This window comes from Petaurus breviceps, unplaced genomic scaffold (assembly GCF_028583685.1).
Source record: "Petaurus breviceps papuanus isolate PSGF00001 unplaced genomic scaffold, PetGlider_PUasm1.0 173, whole genome shotgun sequence".
NCBI lineage: Eukaryota > Metazoa > Chordata > Mammalia > Diprotodontia > Petauridae > Petaurus > Petaurus breviceps.
Window position 1 is genome coordinate 31,299,387 of NW_027185759.1, and position 19,392 is coordinate 31,318,778.

The following is a 19,392-nucleotide window of genomic DNA, read 5'->3' on the forward strand; positions in this document are numbered from 1 at the left end:
ACCAATACTGGTCTTTTACTTCAAAGTGTAAAGACAGAAGGTGACCCTGTGTGTGTGTATGTGTGTGTTATATGAAAACATTCATAGCAGCACTACATGTTGTGGCAATGAAACAAACCCAGAAACAAAGTGGATGGCCCATTGATGGGGGAATGGATGAATAAAACATGCTACACGAATGCTATGAATATTGTGGCATTGTAAGAAAATGAAAAATATGAAGAATCTAGAGAAACTTAAGAAGATTTGCATGAACTGATACAAAGTTAGCAGCAGCAAGAGAGTAATTTTCATGACTACAGTAATGTAAAGAAAAAAAACCACGTTCTAATCAATGCAATGATAATCTTTCCATCAGAGGACTAATGAGGAAACATACATCCTTCTTCTTGATAGGGAAGGTGAGCTGCAGGTGCAGAATGACAACTATGTCCTTCAGACATGGACAATATGTTAGTTCATTTTCTTGATGTTAATTCTTTGTCACACAGGTGAGTTTGGTTAGCTGGGACAGCACTGGGAAATGACAGTGATGTGGAAAACCACCAATAAAACACAGAAAATAAATGTCGAGTATAAGCAGGCATGTGCTGGAGACAGTTCCAATAGTCTCACTGGGGATGATTAAAAAATTTTCAGTGTGAGCATTTAAATCTCAGAAACCAGCAAACACTACAAACCAGGGTTTGATTAGTTTGTTTTTTTAAATTATCTAGACTTTAGAGAGTGATAAAGAAAGTGTTATTAATACAGATTATGCTTAAAAGTGTGTGGTTCCCCCTCCCCTTGCTTTTCAGAGATCCGGTTGTTAAACATTTACCAGTATACCTCTGAATACAGGTAAAGCCCTGAGTAATTCAGTGTTCTGGTCAATTGTGTCCTCACTGTAAAAAGACCTATTATCCTTAGTTTTGACATCAATCTTTAGAAGATGTTTCTGGGACTTCATTTTTTAAAAAATATATTTTATTTTATTTTTTTGCAGGGGGGAATGGAGGACAATGTGAGTCAAGTGACTTGCCCAAGGTCCCACAGCTAGTTTTTGTGTTAAGTGTCTGAGGCCGGATTTGAACTCAGGTCCTCCTGACTCCAGAGCCAGCACTCTATTCACTGCACCACCTACCACAGGTACCTCTGGTACTTGCTTTTTGAACAACCTTAAAGAACCTTGTTAAATTTTGTCTTACCCTTGACAGCAGCATGACCCTTGTCAATTCTAGATTCTGAAAGGCGGCACAAAAACATCACTAGAATGTGAGCTTTGCTCCCTGATCTCAGACTGAGAAATGCACAGATGCTCTTAACTTGCCATTGCCCATTAACAAAAGGGATTTTGGCAATGCTGAGACCAGGCACACATCGAAATGTGCTATTCGTTACATTGCTATGAAGAACTCTAAAGAAATTGGAAGAGTAGCACATGACTAATGGAGAAGCAGCAGAGAGTGGAAATGAGTGTTAATAAAAGCTAAGTGAGAAAGGCTGGGCTCATTACCATGGGGAATTCTTCAATATCTCGAAGGTCCCATTCCACAGGTCTTATCTTTACCTAGAACTCTTAAAATCAGAAGTTCTCTCCTTTCACAGTTCAGGAAATCAGGGTCCAAGATCTAGGGCTGGAAGGGACGTTATCCAAACTAATTTTACAGATAATCAGCCTGAGTCTCAGAGAGGTGAAGATAATTGTCCAAAGTCACACAGGCAGTAAGCATCAGAAGCAGGATTTGAATCCAGGTCCTCTGACTCCAGAGCTGGTACCCTTTACACTGTGCCATGCTGCTATAAGCTGTTTTATTGACATTAGTCTTCATGGCTTGTGGTTAATGAAATCACCAGTGTTGTAGAAAAAAATGTTCATTCCCTTGAACATTTAATAGCTATGTGACCCTGGCCAAGTCACTCGATCTCTCTATGCCTCAGTTTCCTCATGTGTAAAATGGGGGGGAGTGTTATTAATAGCACCTACTTCCCAGGTTTGTTGTGAGGTTCAAAGGCAATAATCTATGTAAAGAACTTTGCAAACCTTAAAGCAATAAACATAAAACTATCAGTGCTATCATCATCATCATCATTAGTATCATTATCATTTATTACTATCATCACCACCATCACCATCACCATCATAATCATCATCATCATCACCACCATCATCACCACCATCACCACCATCACCATCATCACCATCACCACCACCATCATCACCACCATCACCATCATCATCATCATCATCATCACCATCACCACCACCATCACCATCACCATCATCATCACTTAACCTTTCCCATTTGATAGAACCTGCCAGGTTTTGTGCTTTGGTTTTTTTTTGAAGCTTTGTTGCTTCAGTTGCCCAGGGTCATCACCACACAATGGGGATTCACCAGAGGAGAATTTCAGTGGATAAAGACCAGTTGGCTTGATCCCATGCTTATGATTTATCCGAATATCCCTTTGTGTATGTGTATGTGTGTATGCATGTGTGAGTGTGTGTATGAGTGTGTATATGTATGAGAGGTGTGTGTAAGAATGTGTGTATATATGTGTGCATGAGTATGTATATGTGTGAGAATATGTGAGTGTGTGGGAGAATGAGTATATCTGTGTGAATGTGTGTGTGTTTGTGCACACATACATGTATGTAGGAGGAGGAACAGGGCAAGAGAGGGAAGTGGGGAGGAAAGCTCATTCTCTTGTTGAATAACGGAATTGTGTCTGAATGTGAGGTGTGGGTGCTGGGAGATTGGCACAGGTCCTGCTGACCTTGCTTTTTCTCACATGTTTCCTGACTTTCAGTCCCCCTATCAAAATGTTGAGCCAACACTGAGTAGGAGCATTGATGCCAAATTAGCTTCTGGGTCAGGAAAACCTCCCTAGTGATGAGAGCTCTCTCAAGGGGGAATGGGCCACTCAGAGGAAGCGGGTTTCCCCTTCCTGGAGATCTTCAAGCAAAGTTGAGGGCAGAGGTTCAGAATCTTCATGAACATGGTTTAAAGAAAAACACACATTTTTGAAGTAAAAAATGAAACGATCCCTGCTCTCCACAAGCTCACTCTTTCTCTCTGGGCAGAACTGGTCTTGGGCTTCTGAAATGCAACTGTCTCTGGTCTCCAGCAACACAGAACCACTTGTTGTCATTATGGATTGCTGCTTGTTCATATCCTTTGATCATTTGTCAACTGGGGAATGGTTCTTATTGTAAATTTGAAGCAATTCCATCTATATACTGCAAATGAGACTTTTATTAGAGAAATTTGAGTCTGGAACTAGGCATATTTTTACAACACTTTGTTTTTTCTGTCCCCAGTATGTAGCAAAGTATCTGGTATGTAGTAGGTGCTTAATAAATGTTTTTTGAATTTAACTCATATACTACTTAATAATGCTTTTAATTCATTCATTCATTCTGTGAAGTTTCAGTCAGAATAGCCTTACTCTGTCATCTTGTTTCTTAGTCCTCTCTACTCTGCTTCTGCTATCTCAACATCCTCAGCTCTGGGAGGGCAACTGGAGCTGATGTACCAAAGTGATTCTATGAGGAAGGCAGATTTTCCTCGGGAGTCCCCTTGCCCCAACCTCCCAACTCTGCCTCCTGCCCAACATTGACCCCAAGGCTGAGATGCTCACCTGATAAGATGGAAGCCACAGCTGCAATGATAAAGGACACGATCACACCAGGTCCTGCCATTTCTTTTGCCACCAGCCCAGATACCACATACATGCCAGTGCCCACACAGCTACCAACCCCAAGGGAGATGAGGTCCATGGTGGTGAGCACCTGGGCCAGCTTGGTCCCGTGAGATGTGGTGCCTCCAGTGCCTTCCAGCATCGACTCCACGGGCTTAGTGCGAAGGATCCTGGAGTGCATGGCGTACCAAGCGGCCCCCCACTGTACCCGCCGGGGGTCCAGAGAAGCAAACAAGCCACTCATTGTGACAGAGAGGGATGGGGACAGATGCCAGCTGGGTGGAGAGAGTGGAGGCCTTAGTCAATGGCTCAGGAGCACATCAACTTCAAGGGAGGAGAGACTCTCTTTTCAGAAAAGATCCAGGGGGCCCCACAGCCACATGCTTTAGCCAAGACTTCCTCTTTTCCCTGAAGCTTAGAGTCCTGTGGGAAAGTCTAGGAAAAAAAAAAGAACAGAAGAAAAGGATGAGTGAGATCACGTGGAAGCAACACCTTGGGTCTGAAGAACAAAGGTATAGTAAAAGGAAAAATGGGGTCAGAGGACTGTGGCTCCATATCAGCTCATCCTAGAACCATAACTAGGGTCTATTGGATCTTGGCTCTTGGGCGCTGAAATTCAGAAGGCCCTGGTGATACTTAAATTTTTTTTAGCTATATAGAAGCAAATGAGCTTAGCAGGTAGTTGTCAAGATTAACTAGTTAATGTTACAGACTGATTAAAAAATAAATATATATGTATGTCTGTGCATGTGCTCATTTAGCAAGGTATTTAGCAAAATTGCTCTATTTGTGTCCCCTGCATCTTTTAGTTGCTTTTGCAAATTAAGAAAATGTTTTATTTGTATTCTTTTTTTCCTGTTTCTCACTACCTCTAACTTGTCTTCCTCTGTCCCTTCAGGGGAAGCCTTCCCTTGTAACAAGTATACCTAATCAAATAAGGCAAATGGGCACACGCATAAATGATAATTGGCTAAAACAGGGAGTTAGGAGATGGTATGTCTCCCCCTCCAGTTCAGGCTTTCCCTGCCTTATTCCCTTATTTATCACTCCCTGCTATCAGCTGGCATCATTCCCGGGGATCAGCCTCTCTAGCCATGGCCTCACTGGGTCTCAGGATCTCTGCCTACAGGGGTCAGCACCCTGGAGTTTCTATTTCTCTTCCATGGGTGGGATCCCAAGGTCTCTCTTCCCAGGGGTCCTCACTTCCAATAGTCTTCCCCAACCCCTTCCATTGTTTGTCTGTGATTTGATGGGGGTATTTTGTGTTCCTTGCCTGGAAGGTCAGTGACAGTTCTGACACAGTCACTAACTTATTATGGTCAAATTGCTTGTCTTTTCATCATCAGTTCTCCCATCTGTAAAATGGGTATAACAATGCTTACTCTACTTATCCCCCAGAAATGCGAGTTGTCTGAAATGCCCATGACATTCTAAGGGCTAATGAGACGAAAGGACACCAACTCATGACTTTTCTACTTCTTAGCTTTATGACCTTGGGCAAGTCACTTACATCTCTGGGCCTTAGTTTCCTCAACTTGGGAAAGAAAGAATTGAATGAAAAGAAACACAAGGTCTCTTTTAGGTCCCAAGCGCCCTTTACATCCTGAAATTATCCTGTTGTACATATCCATTGGAGACTATCAACACAGGAAAGGGACCAGCATTAAAAGGGAAGGCTTCTCAGAGGAAGAGGAATTTTAGCTGGGACTTGGAGGAAGCCATAGAAGACAGGGGGTGGGATGAGGATGGAGAGAATCCCAGAACAGCTGGAGTGTTGGGAGGTAGGATGTCTTGTTCTAGGAATAGTAAGGAGGTCATTGTCACTAGATGGGGGCAGGGGAGTAAGGGATAAGAGAACTGGAAAGGAGGAGGGAGAGTCAGGTTGTGAAGGGCTCTGAATGCCAAACAGGATTGTACATCTGATGCTATATCTGATCCCCGCTAGAAGTGGGGTAGGAGGGGGAAGTCAACATGGTCAGCTCTGTGCTTTGAGAAGGTCGACAGCTGAGAGAAGGATAGGTAGAATGTAACCTCCCTGAAGGAAGGGACTGCTTCATTTTCATCTTTTTATCTGTAGACTCTGGCATGGTGTATTTTATATAACAAACAAGAAATAAATTCTTACTCAACTGAACTGAAATAAATACCATGATTAGTTTCTTGGAACATGGGAGCAGTATAAATGTACTAGCTTAGTGGAAAAGCATCCAGATTAGAATCAAGCATCGATTCTAGGTATATAACTGATATGATCAAGGCTTTTTCCTTTGCAATATATATTTTAAACCAGACTTGTGATTTCAAACATGTACAAGGTTCCTGGGAGTCAGGAATTTCCTCAGCCAATTCAGATGGGCATCAGTTCTATGTCTTATGATCTTAGGGTGGTGCCTAGGAGCACTAACTAGTTAAGTGACTTATCCAGTGTCACACAGCTAATTTGGGTCAGTGTCAGGACTTGAATCCAGGTCTTTCTGATTCCGAGGGCTCCTCTCTCTATTCATTAAGTTAGGCTACCTCTCTTTCAGTAAGTTCCTTTGGGAGTGGTTCTGCCATGAACTTTATTAACACTATTAATTCAAACTACTTAGCACTTGGTACAGTGATTATCAATTTTCAGAGTATTTGGAAACATTAATTCATTAACAGAGTCAGGGGAAATGTGGCAGTTTGGTTCACAGAGAGGTAGTGTCAGTTTACTTGGTTTCACATCTCAGATAAATTGGAATTTTAGAGCCTGGGCCTTCATGGTGTATTTCTTGTCTGAACAATAACTCAAAGGCACCACAAATATCTGGGAGAAAACCTTAACTTTCAGGCTTATATCCTGGTTAGAGAAATGAGGTGGCAGAGTAAAAAGAGATCCCCTACCTAGCACTGGGAGAGGCTTGAGATCACATCTCACTTTGGGTTTTTATTAGCTGTGTACCAAAGGGCAAATCAGAGCCTCAGTTTCTATATCTATAAGACAGGGATAATAATACCTACCCCACAGACTTATTTTGAGGATTGTTGTGGCTAGAAAATCTACTTCATTAAAATTTAGAATACAAGTTAGCAAAAGGTTTTTTTTCTGTGCATTTGTTATAACACTGGAGAGGGGGTATAGCGGGGTTGGGGAGGAAGCATCATTTGGCAGGTAGTCTATCTTTATGACTGTCTACCAACAAGATATTTCTCACAGGTATTCACAGACTACATGGAATACATATAGCCATGCTGATTTACGAGCAGTCAGTCACTGACCTTGGGAGCATTAATATTATTTTAAAAAACATTTTCAGTATTAATAATTAGGACAAAAATTAAAATGAAAATTTGCTGAAAATCAAATTTGTGTACTATTGGGATAAGGACTTCATAGTCACTGAAAACTGGAAAGAAGTTCAGCAGAAACAAGATATAGACCAGCATTTTATATTACTTATAATAAACTCCAAATGGATACATTTCTTAAATGTAAAAGTCACATAATTTAAAAAAAATTAGAGAAGAATAAAAGGTGGTTAACTTGAACAACTATGTCTGGCAGAGAATTCTCAACTAAATAGGAAACAGAGAGAGGAGATGGTTGAAGATAAAGTAGACAAAAATGTACAAAACAGGGAAGGAAACCCCTATTGGTACTGACTCTATTTGCCAATCTGCTTACTTGATTTTACTTACATGAAACTGAAAAACTTTTCCATGGATGAAATAAATGCATTTAGAATGTGAAGAGAAGCAGTAAATTGGAGGAATGTCTTTGCAATGTAACTGTCTGATAAAGATCTGATATCCAAGATACATAGGGAATTGGTAGAAATATATAATAACAAGAGGCATTCTCTAATAGATAAAGGGTTAAAGTATGTAACTGGGTGATTTTAAAAAGCAGACATGAAAGATCCCTAGTAAAAATGCTCCAAGTCACTAATGCAAATTAAAATTATTAAGGTACAAATTAAAGCAATTCATCAGATTGGCGAAGATGATGAGATGAAAACAATTCAATGTTAGCCACTGGTCTTCTTTAAGGGATCAGGTCATTAAGCAGATGGAAGATTTCAGAGGTCAGTAAAGGAGTATCAGTGAGCATAATTAGCTAAAAGTATGTTAGTGAGAGATGGTCTAAAGGAAGAACTCAGGATTTGGAACCAAATTGTTGCCTTTAAAGGTCAGGTGTGACCATATGGTTTCCCTGCTCAAGGAAATCTCATGGTCCCATTGCCTCTACGATCAAAGACAATTTCCTTTGTCATTAAAGCCTTTCACAGTCTTGCTGCATCTCTCTTTCCAGGCTGATTTAACATTAGTCCCATGCATACCAAATTCTAGCCTCATTGGCTCTGAGACCAGTTAAGACCAATTAGGACCAATTACTTAAGTTATTGAGTAGTTTTCCAGTTGCTGACAAGTTCTCTCCAGCCTGGTTTTCCACAGGGTTCTTTGGGACCCCCTTTGTCCTGTGATTCTAAAGGGAATTCCCCTTAGATTGGGTGACTATTTTGGCAAATGGAGCTCATGCCTGTTGGAGTTGCTTTCCTTTTTTTTCTTGTAAAGCAATTACACCTTATGCTTATTTACATCTCAAGTCAGTGATTTTTTTTTTGCTCCAGTGAGTTGGAGAAATTAGAATTGGGATAAATATTCAGGAAGGCAGATTGGAGGTGGGGAAGGCAGGAACTTGGATTTTTTTTCTCAGTGTGGATCATGGTGCCCCTTCTTTCTTAAAAAAACCAAAACTCTCCTAGGGTTGCCAGCTTCTGCCCATCTGTTCCCCAGCATACATTCTTCTCTTAATTTATCCCTTTGTCTTCCTTAGGCTGCAATGTTAATGGAGTAGCTTGCAGAATGGCCTAGTGCTATTCTGTTTAGCAAATGCTTATTAAGCTTCCTACTGGGTGGAGGCACTGTGCTAGGCACTAGGGAGACAGACAGAAGTGAAGCAGTCCCTACTTAAACTCTGCCTCTACTGGAATGCCTCAGGTATGCTTGTCTTACTCTATATCCTCAACATTCAGTTTTCATTCCCTGGAAGAAAATTGTGGCTCAGTTGAAGTGCCATCTCCTTCAAAAGCCCTTCCCAGATCCCCTGGTTGTTAGTTGGTAAGTAGGAGAACTCATATCCCCATGGCACACGGCAGTTTCCTTCTTCCCTTTCCTCCCTCTTGGTCTATTTGGACAAAAAAGACCCCATCTGTGTCCTGTGCTATCCACCACTGTTAGTGGTATTGTGAAAACCTGATTCCTTTTTATACAATTAGTCCATTCCCTTTGAGCAACTAGATGGTGTAGTGCATAGAGTGCCAGGCCTGGAGTCAGGAAGACTCATCTTTGTGACCTAATACAAATGACTTACTAGACCCTGAGCAAGTCACTTAAATCTTCCTGCCTCAGTTTCCTCATTTGTAAAATGACTACTCCAATATTTTTGCCAAGAAAACCCCAAATGCAGTTGTGAAGTCATTCATCACAGAAAATAACTCAACAATAACTATTCCCTTTGTCTGCTTGTTGTTACTTGAGATAAGAATGTGTCTGGGGGAAGAGCCTTTAAGGGTTGTGCATATCCCCACTTCTCTGTGCCAGGACCCTGGCACTCTAGCTTGGGAAGTTAAAGAACCTCTTTGGGACCTAGGAAGTCAACATTTAGTTGTCTGAATGATGCTACAACTCTTCTAAGTAAACCCTAAATGTTGAACTTGATGCTCACTTACATTTTCCCTAGAAGATTCAATCACTGGAACATGGTGCCCTTGAGAGTGAGAGTGGAGTTCCTCCAGGCTAAGCTCTATTCCCATTGCCAGAAGGGAGGGAAAATGAGGCTAGCTCAGCCCTTTGTGCTCCATAGTGACACCCAGTGTCACATAAATTAAGTGCTCTGTTAAATGTTAAATATTATTAAATAAATATGCCACCATGCTTAGAGCTTGGGGGGAATTTTAGAGATTATGCAGGCTTATAGTTGACCAAACTGATGGCTGAAGAGGTAGAGTGATTTGTTCAGTATCCCATAGCTGGTATGAGTGGCAGAGATGGAACTCAGTTCCCCAATTCACTTTCCAGAATTTGTCCTCTATAACTCAGCCTAAATGTGTTTATGGGGAAAAAAAAAAGCCATTGTCAACATAAGAAATTAGAAAAGGCTATATACATAGCTATGAGGGAGGGAAAACCTGACTTGGCAGGCACAGGAAGGATCAATGCCAGCTTTTGTGAATTGGTTAAAAAAAAAGTTTTCTGGCTGTCTAGACTACCCCATATCATGTGTAATTCCTAAAATCACCCTGCTGTAATGAAGGCATTGAAATAGCACCTGCATGATTGTGGAGTCAGCCAGAGGCAGTAACTGCTCCTTCCCTGGCATGTTGGACAGATCCACCCAATGGGTTAGGGATTTTGGACATGCCATTGTTCCTAGATTCATTGCTGGCATATTTGTCCAGATGTGGCATCCGTCAAGCCTTATCACAGAGGACATTAGGAAATGAATCATACTTATTAGTGATCTGGTAGCTCTTACTCAAGTCTTATTCTCTTGATAATCAGAAATGCCACTGGGAAACCCAGAAAGTTGTCTGGAATGGGGCCGGAGAGTGTTGGCAGTGCCTTATAGCTTCATTCTGTCCATGTCATTTGCTAACACCCCCCAGGATTGAAAGAGACAGGAAGCACACCAGTTCCCTCCTTGTAGGAAAATTTCCCAGGATGGAAAGAGATGAACTCAGTTAAATATAGCAGGGAGTACATATCGACTGTCTATCCATTTGAACCCACTCAGATGAAATGAATCAATGGGAGTGTGGAACTATTAGCGACTACTCTTTGAGTTGAGTCATGCAACCAGCTCTGACTCCATATAATTGTGTTATCATTCAGTCCACATCTCTTTTCTTCTCCATAATATTGTGAGATATTTTATTAAAAGTACAGGGTGACCTGACTTCAAATCCAACCTCAGACACTTACTGGCTGTGTGACTCTGGCCAAGTCACTTAACCTCTGTTTGCCTCAGTTTCCTTAACTGTAAAATGATGGATAACAATAGTACCTACCTCCCAGGGTTGTTGTGAGGATCAAATGAAACAATCTTTGCAAAGCACTTAGCACAGTTCATTGCACATAGTAGGTACTGAATAAATGCTTGTTCCCTTCCCCTAATATGAATCCAGCAAAAATCTTTCTAAAATCTAGATAAACAACATATTGTTTACCTAGCAGAGGGTTTTACTCTTTTTTTCTTCTCATGGACCCCTTTGGCTTCCTGGAAAATCTCATGGATCCCTTCTTATAATAATGTTTCTAAATAGCTAAAAGTAATGCTAAATTTTAATTAGAAGTCAGTGAAATTAAATGTTTAATTTTTTTTTTCCACCCAGATTCATGGCCATCCTGAAATCTATTCTTTAACCCTTTGGGGAAGTGTCTGGGGATCCTTGATTAAATCTATAATTGCATCACCCTCAGTAGTCATTTTAGTAACCCTATTAAAAGAGGAAACAAGGTTAGTCTAGTAATCTAACCTGTTTTTGATAAAGCCAGGCTGCCTTTTTATAATCACTGCTATCCTTTCTGGTTCTTTACCAACCATCTCCATAATGAACTATTCTAGAATGTTACCACAAGTCATGTCAAGCTCTTTGGCTTATACTTTGTATTTCTTTTTTGAAAATCAGGACAATATTTGCCTCTCTTCAGTCTGTATGTATTCACTAATTGTGTGACAGTCCCTTAATCTCTCTGACTACCAATTTTCTCATGGAGAACAGTGCTTATGGTACCTCTCTCACAGGTTGATGGGAAAATCAATGAAATAAGACATGTATTCTTTGCAAACATTTAAACATGATGTAAACATCAGCTCTTGTTATCATTCTGTGAAAATGGAATACTTACTGTGTGTATAGCATTGTAAGTAACATGTACTATTGTATTAAGTCCCATATTTGGGATATCTGTAAAGGTCAACTTTGTCATAAGCCACCAGAGTAACAGGGCATCCATAAAAGTCAAGTTACTTGACTTGGCTTCTAAATTGACCTTTGTTAACATGGATGGGAGCCTGCACAAATGAGATGTGGAAGCTTCCCAGTATTTGGACCCATTGCGGCTCTCCCAAATTAAATTTTCACCGTTTAGATGAATTTGGTTAATTCTGAACAAGCCCCAGTTTCTTTGCTTTTGGTAATTTGCTTCAAGATAAGTAAAAATATTGATTTCTCCTAATGCATCAAGTGAATCTGAAATTCATGGCATGGCAGTAGGCTGGTGGAATGGGATGAGAAGTCCATTCAGGTTTGTTTGCTTTTTTAGGAAAACAAGACCTATTTACTACTACACAGTTAGCATAACTCTATCTAGGAGAGGGCTTCTGTCTTTCAGAGTCACTTCCTTATTTACTTTTCTTATTGGATCAATTCAACTGGACTAATCATTCAATTGAGTGAAGGATTAGACTTGATATTCCCTAAGCGAAGGGCTCTTTTATGTCTGATTCAATTTTAACTCAACAGTAAGTGCTTACTATGGACAAGGCACTGTAATAGGCCCTGACTATTCTTCAGTCTTTGGGAAGGTGTTTGAGAATGCTCCCTATGAAGTCCCCCAACAGGTTCTCCAATGAAGACACTCAATAGATGTGATTTCCAGCTACTTGGCTTATGGAGAAGAATTATGAATAATGGAAACTCAGGCCATGGTCTTTATGTTGGGGTCCAGTAGAGATGGATACTCTCTGGGCTGTTTGCTCTGTGAGGTTCTGCTTTCTGAAAGATCCCTCAGATGAATGGCGAGAAAAAACTGCCAAAGTCTGTTGCCACCTGCCAAGCTGTATTCTTAGAATCAGCAGATATCAGAATCATTCTTACACAGTTGCCAAACTGATAGCCTTAAAGCAGAAATCTGACTGTGTCACATGCCTGCTCAAAATTCTTCAGTGTCTCCCTAGGGCCTCTACAATTAAATGCCAAATTCTCAGCTTGGTATTTAAGGTCCTCCATGACCTATCTCTCATCTACCTTTCTTGCATCATCTCATATTCTTTCCCCTTATACATTCTCCGACATTGGCCTTGGAGCTATAAGATCTTCACTTGGGTTCTTGGTCTGTCTCTTAGCACTGTGTCTCCTGACCCTGACCAATTTTACTGGCTGTCACTCATACATATAATTGTCTCTCTCTGTCTCTCAGCTTTCCTGGCTTCCATCAGGTCCTAACTAAAATCCTATCATCTTCTTGAAGCCTTTCCCAATATCCCTTAATGGTATTGTTTTCCCTCTGCTGATTACTTCCAAATTGTGCCATATACATCTTGTTTGTAATTGTTTTTCACTTGTTGTCTTTTCTCTTAGACTTAGTTCCTTGAGAGCAGGGACTGCTTTTCCCCCTTTCTTTATAGCCTCCATGCTTAGTATAGTGCTTGGCACACAGTAAGTGTTAATAAATATTTAATGATTGGTTTGGAAGTCATCAATAGAACTGGGCCAGTTCCAACTTTGCCAATTGCTATGTGTTCAAGTTTGGACAAATCACTGAATTTCTCTTGGCTTTAGTTTTCTCTTCTGTAAAATGAAGGGGTTGGTCAAGATGAACTTTATTGTAGATGCCTCAGATGCTAGCATCCTTTGACCCTAAATGAATCTGATTGCTTGAAGCATAGTAGACTGCTACAGAGATAGCTGTTAAATGGAAAGAGATGAATAGAATGTCAGAGTTGGATGGGTCTGAGAGTCTCTCTGGTCCTGGGTTCTTCACCTATTTTGTATCATGCTCCCCTTTGGCCATCTGGTGAAGCTTTGGAGCACCTTCTCAGAGTGATATTCTTCAATGCATAAAATAAAATACAGAGATTATACCACATTATGCTGAAATAAAGATGCAATTTTTTTTTCCCATTCCACTTCATGTATCTTCTGAAATCTATTCACAGGCCCCTTTGGGGGGGGGGAGGCCATGGAGGCCAGATTAAGAACTTCTACTTTAGTCCAATATCCTAATTTTATAGATAAGGAAACTGAGGCCTCAAGTGACTTGCATGGTTATACAAGTAGTGGTAGGTCTAGGACTAGACAATAACAATAATCATACTAACTTGCATTTCTAAAATGCTTTAAGGTTTGCAGAGCAGTTTGCAAATATGATTTCATTTGCTCCTCACAACAGTCCTTGGAAGTAGGAGCTATTATTATTATTCTCATTTTAGAGACAAGAAAACATAGCTTAAGTGACTTGTCCAGGGTCACAAGCTCACAAATGACTGAGGCTGAATCTGAACTTATCCACTGCACTAGCTATCTAGTCACCTCCACTTAGAGAGGAAGCTCTTTGAGGGTAGAAATTGTTTTCCTCTCTGAATTTACATCCCCAGTGCCTAATACAGTGCTTGGCACACAGTAAGTGCTTAATAAATTCTTCTTGATTGGTTAATGGAGTGAGTTTTTATCAATGGCAAGAAAAAACCACCATTTCATCAACTGTTTTGTCCATTCCTGTTGTGGTGCTCATAGAACTTGAGAAGATTATTCCATTTTGAGTATTAACATCTGTTGCAAAGCATGAAGAGGCAGAGAAATTATACAAAAATTTAGATAAGACCTTCCAGATTAAGTCTCTATTTACTTTGATACTTGGGGACTTCAGTGCTTAAGCGGAAATAGATGAGGAGAGTGACAAATATCCTTGAAAATGGGAGTCAAGAATCAAGAATGAAAGCCTTGTTGACGACACAGAAATCACATGCCCAGATAGCATGAATAATTTCTTTAAGAAAAAACTTTGAGGCACCAGAAATGGCGAGTGTTGAGCAACGCCACAAAAAATGAAATTGATTTCATTTTAGCAGACAGGAAATGACTCGTTCCTGTTGTGGGAGTCACTCAGCTGACTGTGTATAGTCAGACCACTGACGTGGACAGCGAAGCTTGAAATTGATACACAGAAGGAAGAGTAAAAAAGAGAAAAACACATGGAATGAAATTAGAATAACGTAATGTAACCCATTAAGCCAAGTTATTGACAATGAAAAATGGAAGCTGGATAGGGAAAGGCTATAAACACTGATTACAGTAATTTCGTATAGGAGTTTAACTAATTGCTATCATGGGGAAGTAAAAAAAAAATCTAAAAACCTAGAAAGCACTTTAGTCAGCAAACACTGACCTTGCTTGCCAAGTGGAGTGACATGGAAGCCAAGGGTACACTATAGGGTAAGACTATAAATTAATTTGTACAATTTTTCAAAGCATGGTGGAAGGTCATCGGTACTATTGGCTCATAAAAGGGAGGGCAAAGTGAATTTAAAGAAAGCTTGGTGAGAGACTCAGCTCAGTGAGTAAATCAATCCTGAGGACATTCATGGATAAAACAAGGAAGATGACCAACGGAAGGAAGAGGGACAACATCTGCGAAGACTTTGTACCCAGCTCACTTGCCCTTCAAAGACAGTAGAATCACCACTCTTGGACTTCACATCACAGTTGCAGATCTGCTTATGGAGGAGGTAGATGTGGCACTAAAGAGAATAAGGATGGGAAAAGCATCCGGCACAAGTGTACATGGAAGAGGTGATGCAGTTGTGCTGTCATTGAGGGATTTATTCACAAGGCATAAAAGGAGAGGAAGATACCAAAGGTCCAGGGAAAAAATGAATTTAGGGGGAAAACCATGACTGAGAAAACATGAACAACTATTATCTGCCTATTGGCTTCCTTGATTCCTTTCAAGTTTCAACCAGCATCCCACCTTCTACAGCAAGCCTTTCCCAAATTCTTTATTTCTACTGCCTTCCTTCTCAAAATTAGTTCTGATTTATCTCTTCTATAACTTGCTTGTACATATTTGTTTGCTTGTTGTCTCTCACATTAGACTGTGAGCTCCTCGAGGGCAGAGATTTTTGCTTCTTTTTGCATCCCCAGTCCTTAGCATGGTGCCTGACACATAATAAATACTTAATGAGTCTGACTTACAAACTACATGGTTACCTTCTCATCTACAGAAAAAAAATTCACAAAACAGCCTTCATATCCATTGAGGGCATCTTTGATGAGGGTATGTGTGGGGATCAAGCCGGCTCTCACAAGGGATATTTCAGAGTTGATACCATCATGCAGTTGACTGAGAGATGTGAAGATTACAAAATACCACTGTGTTTTTTTGTTTCTTGACTATAAAATCTTTTGACTTGGTGGAGCAAAACACTGTCTTAAAGCTTGTCTTCCAACAAGGCACATATCTATACAAAACTACACAAGATTCTTCAAATATGTAATGATAAGTTACAAATGTGTTGCTTCTTCCCAGAAGAATGTACATTCTTCACGGACAGGGAATATTTCCTTTCTGATTTTATGTTTCTAGCAGAGAGGTGCTGACCTGAATTGTTAGGAGAAGTCTTCTCATCTGGGAGTTCCCTATAATAATGAAACTACAAGGGCCAGTCCTTTTTCCTACATCTATCCCCAGCACTTAGAATAGTGTCTGATACATGATAGGTGCTTAGTAAATTCTTTTTAAATTGAATTAGTAGGACCAGAGCTTCCTGGCTTGTAGTGTGGCCTTTGAGAATCTAGAAGGTCACATCCATTCTACAGTGACACAATAGAAGACTTTGGGGAGATGGGTCATTGCCATATCCCTCCTATGTCAGGGTCTTGGAGGCAGTGTCTTCCAACCTGTACCTCACCATGAATACCCTCTACAATACAACTGCTAGTAACCTTGTAACTAGAGCTTAACACAGTGCTTGGCATATACACAGTAGGTGATTAATAAATGCTTGCTCATCCATTATTAATTTATTCATTTGATCTGATTTGGGATTCTCAAATATCTTTTGATGCCATGAGGGGAAAAATCCCAATCTTCTGAAAACAAGGTGTATTCTATAAAGAGAAGGTCTATTTGTCATGTCACATTTGTACCACTGCTTTCTTTCAGCCAAAGGAAAATAGTTGATGCTTCTGACAGGTTGGGGAGTTGAAAGGCTGGTAAAAAATAGGGAGTTTTGATTTGCCCAGTTTTGTGCATTGCTCATATCTAGTCCCCAAATTTCTCTTTGAGGACAGCTTCATTGGGCTCCACTCAGGGATGCTAGTTCTAGAGAGCTGATGGCCCTCAAGGTACTCTCTAAATCCAAAGTGCTCAAGAGTGTCTCCAGCACTGGATTTCTTTCTGGCTATCATCCTGTATTTCCATTAGATAACTGGAAAGCTGAGGCAAACATCTTTTACTGTCACTGGTCTTTGCTTGCGGAGGAGGGCCAGGTTTCATTATGTTGGTTTGAAATGAATTTTCAACTTACACATCATGTGATGGAAAGTCTCTACATCCAATTAGTTAAGTGGAAATCCTATTTCATAAATTAAAATGGATCTCTATCACAACACAGTAATGAATGACTGAGACCTGGGTAGAGACAGGGATCATGAAAAAGGGCTCAAGTAGCTACCCTACTTACATCCTTTCCCAAGAGGACATTTCAGGGAGGTGATGTGGCACAGTGGGCAGAATGTGAACCTGGGAGTTGGGAAAAACTGGGTTTGAATCTTGCCTCTGACACATCCTAGCTTTGTGACCATAAATAGGTCACTCAATCTCTCTGAACCTTGGGCAACTCTCTACCTTCCTTACTAAGTTATCGACTACTTGTGATTCACACCTAAGATGGTGCCCTCACCATAGCTGTACAAGTGTGTTTATAGACCTTGAGGAAACATCTCCATTGGTTCTTCCCTACCCTCTCAGGTCAAGGACCAGGAATGTACTGGAACTCTTGGGTTGACTGTCAAATTTTCAGTGTGAGTATTTACACCTGGAAAATAGGCAAATGCTACAGATCAAGATTTGACTGATCGTTTTGTTGGTTGTCTAGACCACGAACTATGTCCCTTCAGTCAAATCTTCCCCCTCTTTTGTTTTTATACTCTTAGCTGCAGGTTGTACAAAAGCAGACAGGAGGATTTGGATCTCTGGCAGTAATTTGCTGACCACTTACTCTATAACTAAGTGTTAATATGACAGATTTGACTTAAAAGTGGGTCGTGTGCGCATTAAAAATTTTTTTTTAAAGCAATCAGGGTTAAGTAACTTGCTCAAGGTTACATGGCCAGTTATTTCTGGGTGGGTGCTAAGTGTCTGAGCCTGGATTCGATCCCCAGGTCATCCCGACACTGGAGCCGGTGCTCTTACTCATTGTGTGTGCATTTTAAAAACAGAGACAGCTCTTAAACATTTGCCAGCATACCCCTAGCAAGGACCATTGATAATACTCCCCCCAGGGTGGGTGGGCACAAGCCGCCCATGTGCTGTATACACCTGTGATTCCTATACTCATGAAATTGCAGATGCCTGAAGTACTGACATAATACCTATAATTACTTCACAGGGTAACTATGCTGATCAAATTAGATAATGTTGGTAAGGTGATTTATTAATGTTATTGTGAATGATGTTTATGGATAGTTCCTATCACGAGTCATCTTGGAGTTCTTCCTTAATTCTTAGTGTAATTTAATAACTGCACATTAGCCTTAACCTTTTTTTCTCATTAACAATGAAGAAGAACACTGAAGGTTCGGGGACAAACATCTCTGGGTTGCTCTCTCCTCAATTTACCTTACATGTACTTACCTGTGTATATGTAATACCCTTGGATTCAAATTCAAGATCCTTGACAGCAGGCATTGTTTTATTTGTATTGTTGCACCCTCAGCACATTGTATCCCTTCATGTGTAGGACTTAATAAAAATGTGGTGTGTTAAATTTGAATGAATGAACAAAAAAGCATTTATTTAGTGTCTAATATTATGTGCCAGGCTCTGTGATTAAAATTCTTCAAGGTTGTCTCCAACTCTATAACCTATGATTCTGAAATCTTCAAATATAAAGGGGGTCAAAAAGCCCCTGTCCTTGTAGAATTCAATGGACCCTTCATTTGCTTTTGAGTTCTGTGCCCCACCTGTCAAATTTCATTGAAAGTGACCAGATAGGAAAGGAGGCAATTAAGGACAGAAACAGAACGACAGGCTCACAGAGCAATCCTCTTCTCCTGCACAAGGCTAGGAATGGAGTCAGTCAACTACGTGCCAGGTAGAGAGAACTCCTCCTCCCTCCCTTGTTTGTACTTGCATACCACGGAGAAGCAGCCTTGTCCGAAATGACTTGTCACTAGCCCCCTACTCTGCTCCTGAGCTAATGCTCTTTCTCACTTTTCAAATCTGATATGAAAACATATCTTTTCTTGTTGGCTTTTATCTCAGTCGTCTTTCCATCTTGGTCTATAATTTAATAGAGTAACCAGAGAATGACTTCTACAAAGAGGCATCCTGGGGAGGAGGTCAAAGACAGGAAGTCCTGCCTCTGACAAGAGTGATCTCAGGCGAAGTCGCTTAATCTTTCAGTTCCCCGGGGCCACTCTTCTAAGACCTAACTCTGCTAAGAGTCAGCAGAGAAGTTACTAAGCAGCATTGGTGGAGGGAGGAGCCACACCAGAAATTCCTTAAACCAATGAAATCCCTGGTCATCTCCCCTTTCCTTTTTGCCAAACCTCAACAGGATGGAGCATTGAGTTTAAGATACCACATATCATGTATGCTGATTTTGAGGCTGCTGCTGGCTGGATGTTTCTGGGAGAGGGAGTGGGATGGGGCTAGGGTTCCACTGTAAGGGATGTGCATGATGGGAAGGAAGGGCACATTGGGGAAATTCCTATTGAATTAACTCTTCTTGTTGAC

At 40.6% G+C, this 19,392-nt stretch overlaps 1 protein-coding gene across 1 annotated transcript in view; it reads right to left on the bottom strand.

Annotated features, from left to right (window-relative positions):
• Window positions 1-19,392, bottom strand: part of SLC7A14 (solute carrier family 7 member 14) — a 148,502-nt gene that overhangs the window by 85,825 nt on the left and 43,285 nt on the right. Inside the window, exon 2 of the mRNA XM_069083576.1 lies at window positions 3,622-4,116. Coding sequence (XP_068939677.1) covers window positions 3,622-3,925 — 304 coding nt within the window. The 5' untranslated portion in view covers window positions 3,926-4,116. The remainder of the gene's footprint in view (window positions 1-3,621; window positions 4,117-19,392) is intronic.